This window comes from Daucus carota, chromosome 9 (assembly GCF_001625215.2).
Source record: "Daucus carota subsp. sativus chromosome 9, DH1 v3.0, whole genome shotgun sequence".
NCBI lineage: Eukaryota > Viridiplantae > Streptophyta > Magnoliopsida > Apiales > Apiaceae > Daucus > Daucus carota.
In genome coordinates this window covers 6,050,333-6,066,675 of record NC_030389.2, presented here as the reverse complement: position 1 = coordinate 6,066,675, position 16,343 = coordinate 6,050,333, and the positions used below count along the sequence as shown (strand labels likewise).

General features: G+C 33.7%; 1 protein-coding gene across 1 annotated transcript; it reads left to right on the top strand.

Annotated features, from left to right (window-relative positions):
• Positions 1 to 13,834: 13,834 nt before the first annotated feature.
• LOC135149397 (uncharacterized) lies at positions 13,835 to 16,052 on the top strand. Its single transcript, XM_064085098.1, has 4 exons — positions 13,835 to 14,080; positions 15,035 to 15,170; positions 15,271 to 15,575; positions 15,657 to 16,052. The coding sequence occupies exons 1-4, from the start codon at positions 13,835 to 13,837 to the stop codon at positions 15,789 to 15,791; spliced, it is 822 nt and encodes a 273-aa protein (XP_063941168.1). The 3' UTR covers positions 15,792 to 16,052.
• Positions 16,053 to 16,343: the final 291 nt, after the last annotated feature.

The following is a 16,343-nucleotide window of genomic DNA, read 5'->3' as shown; positions in this document are numbered from 1 at the left end:
GCTTCAATGGCAATAACAAATGTTTAATTTGTATTTCTTAATTGCAAAAAGTATTATGTCAATAAAATCCTTTGACAAGCTAGATTCTATTATGTAGAATCATTCCTTTAGGGGCACTCACATCATCATTTAAAGTAGAGTGATTGACACTTTGCACCCCTTATGTTTAGGCGCTTTTTCGATTTGGTCTCAAACAATTTTTTATGGCAGTATGCACCCCAAAGTTTGAAAAGCGCTTCGCTTTGCACCCGTTTGACCAATCTCCGTTAATTGACCGTTAAAGTTAACAGATTTCAGGCTTTCACTTTGCACCCCACAATTTTAATTTTTTTTCATGAGTGTTTTGAAATATTTTTTTTCAAAAAAAAATATTTTCCACAGGATGCTCGCACTTGTTATCCAAGCTTTCTGATTGGTTATTCATATTAGCAGGACTTGGAAGTGGTCTTATTGTTGGGTTTGTTATGGGAAAGATTGTAATGGATAGGCACCCCTGGCTGATTCGTGAAATTGTTCAGAAATTTAGAAAGACACAAAAGAAACCAAGGATGCAACAGAGGCAGATCGTCCGGGCTTGGGGACCAGGTTCGATGAGAAATGTTTACTGAGCATGCGTTTGCATTTGTTGTTCTAGATGTGTTTAGTTGTATGTTCTCGTGTTCTAATAGTGTCTTAAATCGCAATTATTATAATAGCCACTATTGGAATTAATAGTAGATATTTATGCATTTCTTAGCTTATTAGGTTCCACAATGGGATTAAACTGCACTCTATGAAAAGAAAAGAAGCGAAAGAAATTCAACAACAGAAGCTAGTCCTGCAACTCTGACAAATACCTCCTACTCTTATACAAATAAGCAGTCATATTTTGTATATAGCCACACAAATACCTCAACATAAGAACACTTCCATCGGCTATATAAAAAAACTTTCAAAGTGTATAATTGTAACCTTCGTGTCTAAATTTAAGATTTAAGAAGCCATACTATTACAGTATATGTTGAACACTGATTTGACTTAATGGCAGACTTACTGTATACTCCATGCCTGTTGATTTATAGTAACTGCATTTGAAGTTTAGCAGAAATGATTTCAAGCTACTGTATGCATCTGCTGCACATATTGACTTAATAACACTTAATTTATAATGATCATTATTCTTAAAGTTGCAGATACACTAGATAATTATCTTGACTGTGTAATCTAATAAACATACAGCATACTCGAATTCAGGATCCATGCATGCAAGCATCGCTAAATCAGTAATAGGTAGGTGACTAAAAATCTCTAGTTTGAGTTCGGTTGGGTTTTTGTCCATGTAGCATGTTTTGTTTTTCTTGCGCTTCTGCATCTCTTTAGGTCCTCGCAGTTTTGGATCTTGGATATAAAACCCTAATCCTTTATAATGTTCCAGGAGGGTGGATTTTCAAAAGAAACGAAAGATTATTCATTCGTCTAAGGTCCCATTTGTTTACAGCTTAATAAAGCTTAATGAAAATATATTTTTTTAAAATCAAATTGATTATAAAATATTTTCCTCAAAACTGAAAAAAAATATTTCAAAACACTCATGAAAAAAAATTAAAATTGTGGGGTGCAAAGTGAAAACCTAAAATCTGTTAACTTTAACTGTCAATTAACGGAGATTGGTCAAAAGGGTGCAAAGCGAAGCGCTTTTCAAACTTTGCGGTGCATACTGCCAAAAAAAATTGTTTGAGACCAAATCGAAAAAGCGCCTAAACATAAGGGGTGCAAAGTGTCAATCACTCTTTAAAGTATAACCATAACCTATTAATCATAAGGTTTTTAGTATCATAATTAACATATCAATCTCCACATCTCACCATTAAATTGTAGTAGTCCTTGAAATGACTAGGCTTTCCACATTAAAAGCAATTTTGTCCTTTAAATCTTTGAAGTTCTTCCTGCTACTAGAGTATTTGGCCTTGTCTTTGTCATTGTCTCTTTTCAACTTGTTATGTTTATGAATCAATCTCTGAATCTTCTTAGAGAGAGGTGTCAAGTCTTCATCTGATTCTTCTATTAATTTTAGCTTGCTCTTTTCAGCACCTAGTGCTAAATTCTCTTCATCTTGCTCGTAGAAGGCTGAGATAACCCTTTTTTGCTAATATTTTTTATTCAAAGTGTTCTAGTGGAGAGAACACTTGTAGAGTGTCAAGAGTGTCCTGAAGTGGAGAATAATCCATTATAAATTAAGGGAAGAATTTAATTGATAATCTTTCTCCTCCCCTTTCTCAGTGGGAAGATAATCTGAGATGATATTCTTCATTAAAGTTTTCTATGTTAGTATACCAAAGCTCTAAGACCAAATGAAATTACACCTAGAAAGGGGGTGAATAGGTGTACAATAGCTTACTATAACAATTTTTAACTTTTACCGAATATTATAGCTTTATGTATTCAATTTAGCAGTAATTGTGTTAAACTGTTATGCATGCAAACACTAAAACAATAAGGTGTAGAAATGAAAATCAGGCACAAGTAATTTTAGCCGGGCTCGACCCTTAAATCTAATGATCTAAGTCATGGTCCCTTACCAACTTGGTAAGACTGTTGGGATCAGAATTGATAAAGCGGAAGAAGGCAGAAAGCTTTTCTTTATATATTATTGCTTGCTGACTTACTTTACAACTGATCCATCTAGTATTTATATATATAGACTAGGAAGACTATGAGATTAGATCATTAATAAGGTTCATGAATAAGTTCAGGAGACCTTCCATTGCTTACATTGAATATTTGACTCATTACGTATAACTAGAATCATCTAGACTCTTAGAGATAATTCATGAGAATTAAAAATTAGTTTATTTTTAATCGCTCATAAGTTCATCCACCGTTAATTTGGAGAAGTCCTTAGAAATTTCAATCGCTGCTACTACATGCTCGAATTTCGCTGGCAGGCTTCTTAAAATTTTATGAACAACTTTTTAATCATCCAAAGTATCTCCATAACTTCGAATCTGATTAATGATTGTTGACACCTTTGAGAAGAAGTCCAGAATACTTTCACTTTCTTTCATCTGCAGGTTGTCAAATTCTCTCCATAGCGATTGCAGCTTTACTGAAATTACTGCTTCATAGCCTTGAAACTGATTCCGCAAAAGATTTCATGCTTCTTTTGACGTTTTTGCACCCATAATACGTGGAAATATTGCTTTACTGACTCCTTGCTGAATAAAGAGTAAAGCCCTGGCATCTTTCTTCTTATTATTCTTAAATTCATTCTGCTTAGCCGATGCAATTTCTTCTTGCGTTGCTCCAGCTTCATAGCCATCTTTAACCAAGTCCCATAAGTCATGAGAGATGAATAACGTTTTCATCTGGATGCTCTAGAAGTCATAGCTTTCACCATTAAAAATAGGAATATTGCTTTGTGCATAGTTGAATAATGCTTCACCAGATGCTGTCATTATATATATAAGAGGGTTTATGAAATTTAAGTGTTTTCGAGGTCTGGAATGAACCAGGCTCTCATACCAAATTTGTTGGGATCAGAATTGATAAAGGAAGAAGGCAGAAAGCTTTTCTAATTTATATATTATTGCTTGCTGACTTATTTACAACTGATCCATCTAGTCTTTATATAGATAGACTAGGAAGACTATGAGATTAGATCATTAATAAGGTTTATGAATAAGTTCAGGAGACCTTGCATTGCTTACATTGAATATTTAACTCATTACTTATAACTAGAATCATCTAGACTCTTAGAGATAATTCATGAGAATTACAAATTAGCTTATTTTTAACAAAGACAATGTTGAGTTTGTGTATAGAATTTAGGAATAATTTCAGTATACTAGGTGCAGAATAGAATAGTGAATCAAACAAGGAACTGTTTTGTGTTTCTAAATATTTCTGTATTCTTAATCTTATTCAAAACAATACAATCTTCTCCTTTATATAACAGGAGAATATAAAACATCATACATGAATCAAATAGATACATCTTCCAAGTTCTATGAATCATAATTATTGTGTTCTCACATATTCCTAAATTCACTGAATATAACAGAGTTCCAGATTCTTCCTCTAAGTCCAAGAGTTAGTTTACTTATCCAACATATTCCTCCCTTAAACTAACTCTTTCCGATCCTTCATTCCCATCAGCCTTTTGTATGTATCAAGCATAGGTTTGGACAGTGGTTTGGTGAGCACATCTGCTATCTGGTCATGACTAACAACATGACGCAACTGGACATTCTTTTCCTTCACATGTTCCCGGATAAAATGGAATCTAACATCAATATGTTTGCTCCTTTCATGATGTACTGGATTCTTGGCAAGCTCTATTGCTGACTTATTATCAATTCGAACTTCAGTAGATTTCTGCTGTGGACAATTCAATTCACTAAGCAACCTTCTTAACCAAATAGCATGACAGACACAATAAGAAGCTGCTACATATTCCGCCTCACAAGTTGACAATGAAACTATAGGCTGCTTTTTAGAATACCACGTAAATGCTGTGTCTCCCATAAAAAATAAGTATCCAGACGTGCTTTTACGATCATCCACATCTCCACACCAATCACTATCAGAATATCCCAACAGCTTGTAGTCCGTTGTTCTAGAATAGAACAATCCTAGTGATTTTGTTCCTTGAATATACCGCAGAATCCTTTTGATTGCTTTCCAATGTGATTGTTTTGGAGCTTCCATGAATCTGCTTACTACCCCAACACTATATGCGATGTCAGGTCTTGTGCATGTAAGATATCTCAAGCTCCCAACCAAACTCTGATATAAATTTGCTTCTACTGGATTTCCTCCCTCAAATTTAGAAAGCTTTGTGCCCAGTTCCATTGGCGTTCCTACTGGATTGCAGTGTTCCATTCGAAATTTCTTGAGAATATTGTTTGCATATGCTTCTTGTGAAATAAAAATACCTGACTTGTCTTGCTTCACCTCAATGCCAAGAAAGAATCTCATCAAGCCCAAGTCAGTCATCTCAAATTCTTGAGTCATCTCCCTCTTAAAATTTGTAATCATATCCTCATTGTTGCCCATAAAAATAAGATCATCCACGTAAAGTGCAACAAGTAATATATTACCTTGCTTTATTTTGACATATACAGCAGGCTCATAAGGACATTGTATGAATCCATTCTTCTTGAAATAGGTGTCTATACGGGTGTTCCATGCTCGAGGCGCCTGTTTTAAACCATATAATGCCTTATACAATTTTAACACCATTTTTTCTTTTCCAGCCTTTTCATATCCAGGAGGTTGGCTCACGTACACTTCTTCTTCGAGCATGCCATTTAAAAAAGCAGACTTTACGTCCATCTGGTAAATGGGCCACCCACATTGAGCTGCTTGAGAGATCAGAAGTCTTATTGTCTCCATTCGGGCCACGGGTGCAAAAACTTCATCATAGTCGATTCCGGCCTTTTGACGGTAGCCCTTTGCAACTAACCGCGCCTTGTATCTTTCTATTTCTCCTTGAGCATTCATCTTCTTCTTATAAACCCATTTAACATCGATGGGCTTACAACCTTCTGGAGGTTCCACTAGCTCCCAAGTTTTGTTCTTTTCGATTGCTTTGATTTCTTCATCCATTGCATCCTTCCACTTCTTGTCTTTCACTGCTTCTTCAAAAATAACATTCTCTGCATCGGCCACCAAACACACCAGATGCACCTCATCTGTTGTTTGATATAAATCTTGCAAACTTCGTATTCTAGGATTCCGGGGCTCATCCTCATTTACTTCATCATCTTCTGGTGCATCAATATTTGTAGGTGAGATTTTAGAAATTGGAAATACACCTTCTTGTGTTTCCGCTTCTGGTGCTTTACTCCAGTGCCATGCATCATCTTCTTGTATTTGAACATCCCGACTTACATCTACCTTCATAGTAACCGGGTCTAGAAGCCTGTAAGCTTTTGTTTTCTCATCATATCCGATGAAAATATACTTCTTGCTCTTGTCATCCAATTTTGTTCTTCTTTGATCTGGTATATGTGAATATGCCACACTCCCGAAAACTTTTAGGTGTGATACAGTGGGCTTCCTTCCACTCCATAATTCTTGAGGTGTTTTATTTCCCAAGTTCGAATGTGGACAGCGATTCTGAATATAGACAGCACACTGCACAGCTTCTGCCCAGAATTCTTTTGGTAGTTCTTTGCTTTTTAACATCGCTCGAACCATGTCCAGAATAGTCCGATTTTTTCTCTCAGCCACACCATTCTGTTGTGGTGAATATGGAGCTGTTAAGAATCTTCTAATGCCATGTTCTTCACAGTATTCCGTGAAAGCATTTGATGTATATTCTCCTCCTCTATCTGAACGCAATGCCTTGATATTCTTTCCAGTCTTTTTCTCCACCAATATTCTGAATTTTTTGAATACTTTTAACGCCTCAGATTTTTCCTTCAAGAAATAAACCCATGTCCTTCGAGAATAGTCATCAATAAAGGTAATGAAATACCTTTTAGAACTGTATGACATGGGTGTAATAGGACCACAAATATCCGTATGCACCAACTCGAGAGGCTTTGCAGCACAATATATTGCCTTCTTCTGGAATGAATTTCTTGTTTGTTTTCCTAGCACGCATTCTTCACAAAAGCTTCCTGTATAATCCATGCTTGGTATTCCATGAACCATTCCTTTATTTGCCAGCTCCTTTAAACCACCATAGTGTAAGTGTCCCAATCGCCTATGCCATAAAAATGCTTTGTCCTCCATCTTCACTTGCATACATGTCTCCTGTATATTTCTCAAGTTTAGTTTGAACATCCGATTTTGAGACATTTCTACACGAGCTATTGTCCTCCCATTTTTGTCTTTCAAGAACATAGCTTTTTCTTCCATAAAAATTGAGTATCCTTTTTCAACCAGTTGTCCAAGGCTAAGAATATTATTCTTCATGTCTGGAACATAATAAACATCTTCAATTCTGCCTTGTTTGCCATCCTTCTGAGAAAAACATATTTCACCCTTTCCTTTAACCTCAATTTTTGATGAATCACCAAAAGAAACAAATCCGGAATCGATTTCTTTTAAATCAGTAAAGAGATGCTTGAGTCCTGACATATGGTTGCTGGCACCGCTGTCAAGATACCAAAGAACATCATCTTCCGGAATCATATCTTTGTAGGCCATTAGCAGAACACCATTATTTTGTTGCTCCTCCGTTTCGACCAAATTTGCATTCTCCTCAACCTTCTTGTTAAACCAACAATCTTTGGCAAAGTGACCAAATTTTCCACAATTATAACATTCAATGAATCTGCCACCTCTTCCAGAATTTGATCTTCCTCCTCTGCCGCGACCACGTCCTTGTCCTCGCCAGTTTGATTGATTTGTTTGCACCTTTTCTTCATATCTGTTGTTTCCAGGACCACGTCCTCTGCCTCGAGAGAAATTCTGATTTGTACGGCCACGTCCTCTTCCTCTAGTGTATTGTGTGTATAACACCTTATCCTTCTCTTCCACAGAAACACTAGATTTCAGCACTTGAGATTCTGTCTCTTCCTTTTTTAACAATCTTTCTGAATATGCTTGCAGTGATCCCATGAGTTGATCAACAGTCATGGTCTCTATATCATTTGACTCTTCAATAGAAATTCCAACAAGCTGCAACTTTGTATTCAAGGATCGTAATATTTTTTCATTCACACGAGCATCTTCAATTTTTTCTCCATAATTCTTCATTTGATTTACAACAGAGGAAACTCTCGTGAAGTAATCAGGGACTGATTCCGTATCTTTCATGTGTAAAGCTTCAAAGTCACCACGTAGGGTTTGTAATCGTACCTTTTTTACTTTGTCAACACCTTTAAAATTGTTCTGCAGTATCTCCCAGGCCTCCTTCGCTTTTGTTGCTGATGCCACCTTTTCAAACATGGCTTCATCTAAGCCCATGTGTATAATTGACAAAGCGTGTTGATCTTGTTTCCGTGCTTTCAGTAGATTATTTTTCTGAGCCTGATTCAAGGCTCCCTCATTCTCAGGTTCATCATAGCCCTTATCAACAATTTCCCATGCTTCCTGCGATCCAAGCAAAGCTTTCATTCGGATACACCAGTGGCCATAGTTTTCTTTGGTAAGTTTTGGAACAGCAAAAGAATTATTCATGGTTGTTGGCTCTGATACCAATTTGTTGAGTTTGTGTATAGAATTTAGGAATAATTTCAGTATACTAGGTGCAGAATAGAATAGTGAATCAAACAAGGAACTGTTTTGTGTTTCTAAATATTTCTGTATTCTTAATCTTATTCAAAACAATACAATCTTCTCCTTTATATAACAGGAGAATATAAAACATCATACATGAATCAAATAGATACATCTTCCAAGTTCTATGAATCATAATTATTGTGTTCTCACATATTCCTAAATTCACTGAATATAACAGAGTTCCAGATTCTTCCTCTAAGTCCAAGAGTTAGTTTACTTATCCAACAGACAATATATTATTACTGAAAAATTTAACAATTATAGTATAATAATATCTCCATTTTTACCGCCAATGAAAGCAGCTTGCTGTTATCGTGAACAAAATGTAAATAGCTCGACACTAACATCCCCTGTGCAATCTATTTCTGAACCTCTGAATTCCTCACTCCTTGAATTCTTCTATTCCTCGAACCCTATACACCTCAGAATTAGTGTGACTAAATTACCTAGCTCCCTTATTCGTAACCAAGAATCCCGCTAGTCTTAGTGACTATCAATTGCAAAATTTTGATAAAAGAGATAATGATCTTACAACTCAAAATATATTCTCTAACTAGATATGAATATAGCATGCAGTCAAGCTCAATAGTGAAAGTATCGAATTTTCAAGATGGTGAGTTAATCTTTTTCTTGAAAAATATCAGCGGCATATATACTGAGTCGTTACTTGATTGTGGGAGAGTAGTGGGATAATTCTAGCAGTTGAGAGTCAGTAAAAGAGAAGTTATTTCCTTCCTAGTTTTTATCGATCCATTCCCTTTTGTAATTTGCTTATATGCACTGTATTGTTTAGTTGAATACTATCCAACGCTTTCAGAGCATCTCGGCCTTGTCTTTTTCTTCTGTTTAAAGTAAATAAACATTGCACGTGATCCAGATTATCTAACAGGTTTCAGATTCATGTTAGTACTGGTGGTTTAAGTAAGACATGTACAACATCGACATGACAATACTACTAGCCCAGTCCATCCAACTGATACAAGTGAAATAGTATAAGCTAAAAAGAGAATACAAGAATATCCTCATGACTAAGACTTACCCAGCTTCAAAAACTTCTTTAAGTTAATTACAAGGACTCCTACAAATAGACTTTCATAACTCTATTACAACAGTCAAATCTATGTACTTAATTTATTTTATATAGTTGGATAAAAACTAAACTTTTATTTATTTATTGGTAAATTAGAAATATTTATTCCTAATATATGTGTATAAGGATTTTTTGTTGAATTATCACATGCACGTGCTAACAACACACACATATAAACATTCATTGTACTCAATATAACAATTTGGAGGTTTGAAACTGAAATTATATTTAATATTAAATTTTGAACAGTGCTATATTCATCAATTTAAATTTTAATTAATATTTATAAACAAAAATTTGTCTAAAAATATTTGTATGCAAACTTAAGAATTCTACTTTTTTTATTCAATTATTAAATAAGTGTTCCAAGTATACATACATATATATAGTGTAGAAATATTATTTTTAAATAAATTTTATAAATTACTTGTGAATTTATAAACTCATCCATGTATATGGCACAAATATACTAATTAGATTATAAATGTGAACAAATTTGAACAAATTAATAATTTAAAAAATAAATACTCATAATTCATTTATTTTCCAAGACAAGTATAATATAATAATTTGTTTATAATAATATTATTTTTCACAATCTAACTAAACTAAAAAAAAGTATATAATGGGCATAAATCCTATGGGATATGTAATGGACCTAAAAAAATTGGGCCTATTTTGACTTGTGCATTATGCAATTGGGTTGTCTGGGCACTCCATCATTTACCCACCCCTAGCACCTTCCTGTGGGTTCAAGAAACTTCTTATGCATCTATATAAACACTTTATTTTATAGGTGATGGATATAAAATTATAAACACTAAATTAAGTTATATAAATTTTTCTCTCATTATTGTTTTCATTCTTAACACCACTATCAAAAACATATTCAAAGGTGTGGATCATTTGTTATTCTTTCTCCATCCATTGATCATTATTGGAATGATGGTATTGTCCATTTGATAGATGGGTGTGTATTATTTGTTATTCTTACCCCCATCCTTTTGCTCTTCAAAAGTTTATGGTATGTGTTTATATATGATTCTTATATATGTAAACCTATATATGTATGATTGTATTATATATCCATTTGATACATGTGTGTGTGTATATGGGCACTCATATTAATAAAGAATAGTGCCTATTCTAATAACAACCGTTCTTAAAAAATCCATTTTAAAATGTTTTTTGTCAGTTTCTTGAGAAATATACAACTTTAATTCTTGATAAATATAAACGGTCAATTATGACTCTTAGCTTAAATAAGATATTAATAAAAATGTAAATATATTATTACAATTATTTTGACATGATGTGAAGATATCATATTATTATTATTAATGAACCTATAAGTATGAATCTAAAATTATATAATTATTACTCTGCCTATGTCATTTAGCTCAAATTTTTGATATTTAAAACTTTTTTGTTGTCATTTAGCTCAAATTTTTGATATTTAAAACTTTTTTGTTGTCATTACAGTTACTTATTGAATATGTTAAACAAAATTATAAACTGCTATTTTTTCAGGTAACTATAACATTCCATTACAATCTTCCGAAACAATGAAGAATTTGCTCCAATCAAATATCAAGGGCTACTGGTATAACACATCTAATTAGTATATATTCTTAACTCAATTATGTACAACTATATATTAATCATCATTGTATTATCTATTTATATTCCAGATTGCTGTGGGAATCCCACTTATGGTACTCCTGCTCGTCTACTCCGGCTACCATATACGGGACAGATTCGTCCATTCAAAATCCAACACTTCTTTTCCGTCGTCGGAAAATCGAAGGTCGTTGGAGTAATCTAAATCAAAACTCTCTAGAGATAAGTGGTTTTGAAGAGAGCCGAGATGACACTAAAGATAAAAAAGAAAAGAAGAAGAAGAAGAGGAGTGAGAGATGAAAAGGAAAAACAGAATAAAGAAGAAGATGTATATGTATATGCTTGTATATACTAGAGACCAGCAGCATAATGTATGTAGACTTGATTTAGTCCATGTTCATTTTGAATATAATAAACGGCAGTAGTTGGCATCCACTCACTTATCTTTTGAATTCCTGTACAGTTAAAATATGCTTTTTATCACCATACAATCACTTTCCAACATTACAATTGGCATCCACTCGCACTTATCTTTTGAATTCCTGTACAGTTAAAATATGCTTTTTATCACTATACAATCACTTTTCAACATTACAATTACTTTTCAAATGAGCTTTTTGTTTTAGTTAAAAATTCAGTTACATAAATAATATTTTCTCAAAATAACATCAACTATAATAACAATGAATAAAAATATTTTTTTTTATTCTTAACATATAAAAAACTATATTATTTATTCAAAATTTGCCATGTCCCCATGCCCGTGTCTGAAATTTGGATGGTGTCCCTATGTCCTAAATTTTCGAGATTAACGAATCCGACACTCGGATATGTGTTGTGTCGGACAATCCGAACCCGAGTCTGAGTAAGTTAGATTCCCACACCACAGGTTTCCAAACGCGAGTGCTATTTTTAAAGATATTGCACTGAGAGTTCTGGGAATGGCTAAGTAGTTGTAAACCAATTTTGCATTTCAGTAGCTATCTTGTATATGTGTTCCTTCAGTTTAGCCCAATTGTTAGTGGGGTTTTTGTTGACCACATAAAGGTCTTTTCATGACTTCTTGTGCATCTATGAGCTGAAAAAAATTCTTACTTATATAAGTAAATATAGTTATGTTAAATTGAAGACACCAATTTAAATATTTATTATTGTGCAATTTTATAATTTTAATTACTAACATTGTTATCGAATTCTTGAAGAAGTCTAATGTTCACAAGCCGATATTTTAGTTTCCATATAAACAATGTTATTAATTTCGAGAACAAATCTAACATAGGTTAATTAGAGTATTTTCACCGGCAATGAAATCATCATAAGGTTTATTTATTTTCTTAAAAATGTCCGATACTTTGCTAAAATATGAGGAATCTAACATCGATGCTAGATCAATGAGCCAGTTACTATGTCACCTCCCATTTCTAATTACAACAATTATTTATCATATTTATTATTTTTATCTCGAAAATATTATCCTAGTTTTAGCTCACTACACCAAATATAGGCTTTTCTGACAGCCATTTTCTGACAGAGCGCTCTTTGGTGTTTAATATCTGACGGGGGCTAGCATCTGCCGGACAAGTGAGCTAACATCTGACAGAGCTCTGTTTGGTCGTCGGAAAGTGAATATTTTATTTATATAATTTGGTGGCAAAAAAATTTTTTCCCGCTAAATGGACCTTCTGACAGCCGAACCCAGTTCTGTCAGAAGATGCCATAAAATATATCAATTTTCCTTATAAAAAAAATAAAAAACATTTTTTTTATTAAAAGAAAATTAAATTCTGAAATGTATTCTTGCCATTAGATACTTCTGACCGATAACCAGTCAGAAGTACTTGGACAAAAGAAACATTTTTAACACATAGCTACTTCTGATGGACAACCGGTCAGAAGTATTCAAAACAATTATTTTTATCAATTAGATACTTCTGACGGATATCCCGTCAGAAGTACCTCTGTACCTACTGTCCACACACTTTCTTATCACTTCTCATTTAACTTTTTTCATTCCAAGCCACATTCACTCTTCACTCTTTAAACATAGATGTATATTGACTAATGAATCAAGGCCAACATTTTGAGTTCATATCTTCCTTTCATCGATGTGAGTATTTAAAATTCTTGATAAATAACTTGTTGATGTTTTTATGTTTAAATTAAATTTATGTTGTGTGCATATGTGATTCATATACTTGTGTGCAAGTGTAGGTATATATGATATGTTTAAACTTTCATGAGCATTCATTAAAATTGAATAATAAACATAAACATTATTTTGAATATTTATAATTCAATATTGGTGTAAATTTTATCTTTGATTTATATGTCATTTTTTGCATTGTTTAGATGTCTATGGATCGTACTTGGATTGGTAGAAGATCCAATCCGAATGGTTATGGTTTTACAGACGAGTATTTTGCCGGTGTGGATGAATTTCTAGTATTTGCGCAAAGAAATTGTAGAGAGCCAAATGGTCTTATCTTATGTCCATGTAAGGTGTGCAAAAATCAGCACTTAAAGAGTGTAATGGAAGTCAAGTATGATCTGATTGCAGTTGGATTTCTCGAGAGTTATGTTGTATGGTATTATCACGGGGAAGTTGTTGCTAGTGGTTCGAGTAATCAACGACGAAATATTCAGTTTAGAGATGTGTTTGATCAAACAGAAATGTTGAGAGATGCGTTTGGGGAGGATTATATTAACCATGAAGAGCCTAACATGCAAGCAGCTGAATTTTTGAATAATGTGAATATTAACCACTTATAGACTTGTTGTTAATGATAGATTATTACACTTAATTTGTTTTATTTCAAAGAACAACTACACTTGTTTTGTTTACAGAACTACTAAACTTTTGATCCTCAATATGCCACTGAAGAACAAGCACGTGCCTCTATTATAGAGCATATGCGTGACAACATGCGAAAGATTCTTAGTGAAGAAAAGGCTCGGGTTGACAAGAAGATTCGAAAAGATGGTGGAGATTATCTTAATCACAGACCTAAATATTTGAAACCTAAAGTTTGGGAAAAATTTTGTGAGTACTGGAACAGTGATCAATTTAAAAAGAGATCTGCCTCTGCTAAAGCCGCCAGAGGACATGTCAGGACCCCTCACACCTCTGGCTCTTATACATTTGACCGTCGTCGTAGGGTATGAATTGATAATATAATTTACTTTTTTAATTATAATGTGTTTTACATTGCACTACAAAGATGAACATGGTGTAGAGCAAGAGATTATTGATCACTTTATAGAAACACATACATTGCGGAAAAAGAGGAAGAGTGAGCAGATTTCCAAGGAAGCAATTGACGATATCGTTGTAAGTTTTAATATTTAAGTTTTTTACAATTACTTAAAAGAAACATAAATCATCCCTAAATTATATATAAATAGGACTTGAATATTAGATCACTGCTAAATTAATTTTAAAAGGACATAATTTATTATATCTTTCATTATATTATAGGAGTAATAGTTGTTACCTGTAAGATTTAGTAGGTATGTTGTTTCTTTGAATATCTGAAGATATTAAAATGAATTTTATGAGAATGAGAGCTTTTATAGAAGATTACTTGTACCATTGGAATGCTTAGAGAGATTCTGGTAAAAAATTTACATGTTCATGTCCCACAAAATAATATATACTTTTCTTGCCTACTTTGATTGTATTTTACTTGTTCAGTGACCTCAGGATTCCACATTTCTGCTTTTCCAATCATTGGCCCCTTCAGCATTTTGTTTTCATTGGCTTCTGAGATACCAATTATTTTCCGTTTATCAAGTGCAATATATATTTATATAACTAAAAATCTGCAATATATTATTATCAGCTAGCATATTGATTTTGTATTCTTCAAGTTTTCTTATCCTATATGGGAGAATAATGTCAAGTCACTGTAGAATTCTGAGGATATAAGTATCTTAACAAAACAAACATTCTTGATTTTAATTAGGACAAAAAAGAGTAGAAATATCAGATCATCGTGTAAGGCATTCATATAATCATATAATCAGCCTTACCAACAATAACCTAACCCCACAACTTTTATATGTTAGTGATCAACTTCTTAAATAATTAGATACTAAATAATTTGTTTACAGAAGCGCTACTTGGAGATATGCGCAAAGAAGGGCATCGATCCTAAAAAAACTCAGATTCGAAGTTGGATAGATGCTGTTGGTCTAAAGAAGAATAAAATTCTGGGATTTCCTAAGCTTCGAGCTTCTGATATTATCGGTATGATAAAATATTTAGTAATTTACATTTCTTGTATTAAAAATGATAGCTGCATTCATATATTATTTGTAATCTCATGTATTTTTGCATACTTGAACAGGCTATAAGGGACGTAGGGCGACCAGAAAAGGTGAGGGAGGGTCGGGAAGATCTACTCTCACTCGCCTACGCGATGATCTGCTTATGCGTGTAGTTGATGAAACCCTTGCCCATGCTCGGTCACATCCTCAAGATTACCAACTAACTGCAGATCAAATTCAGCTTCTTGCACAAGATTTTGTGGATGGAGAGTCTCATCTCCCTGCAGACCATCCTATTACGCAACAACTTCAGAACCAGATCATCCAGGTGATGGTTGACGTACTCAATCATTTGTACAAGACGCAGGGTCCAGGCAAAGTAAAGGTAAACATATTATGGAGTATAATTTAACAGTTGTCTACACCATATAATTATTTCAAATAATTGTTTCCTTTTATTTTGTAGGGGAAAGCACATGCTGAAGATGATGGTGATGATCATGACGAGGGTGGTGGCGATAGTGATGACAATGACAATGATGGCGATGGCGATGTTGGTTCCTGTAAGAGATCTGATGGTGCAATTAGAATCACAGGGTAGCTTACTTGGTTTTCATTTTAAGTAAGAGATATTTTGGTATTCTCTACAAGCTTTTGTACTCTTCAAATGTAGTGGACAAGTAGCTAGCTCTTTATGTTGTATGATATCCACGAAACTTTGCTACTGTTGGTTTTGCTTTGTATCTAAGTTTAACTTAAACTCGTGACTTTATGGTATTGTAAATTAGTAGCTTTTCTTTCAATTTCGGTTGTGTTGATGGTTTAATGCTATAGCGGCTAGTTTATTATACAGAGGATATGTTTTAATGTTTGGAATTCTATTTGGTATTGCTGTTGTTTGTTGTTGATTAGAGCCAATTTGGCTGGGAAATGAAAAAACAGGGTAAAGATCTCTTTGACAGGGCAAACTTCCAACAACATGTCTGTCAAAAATTCGCAAAAGAACACTACAAGGATTTTGCTATCAGACAACAGTTTTTCACCGTTGTCTGACCTCAGAATTTCCCGTTGACTATCCTGTACTCGTCTGATAGTATATCAGACAACGCATATTTTAACCATTGTTAGAATAAGTTAACACACAACAGATATG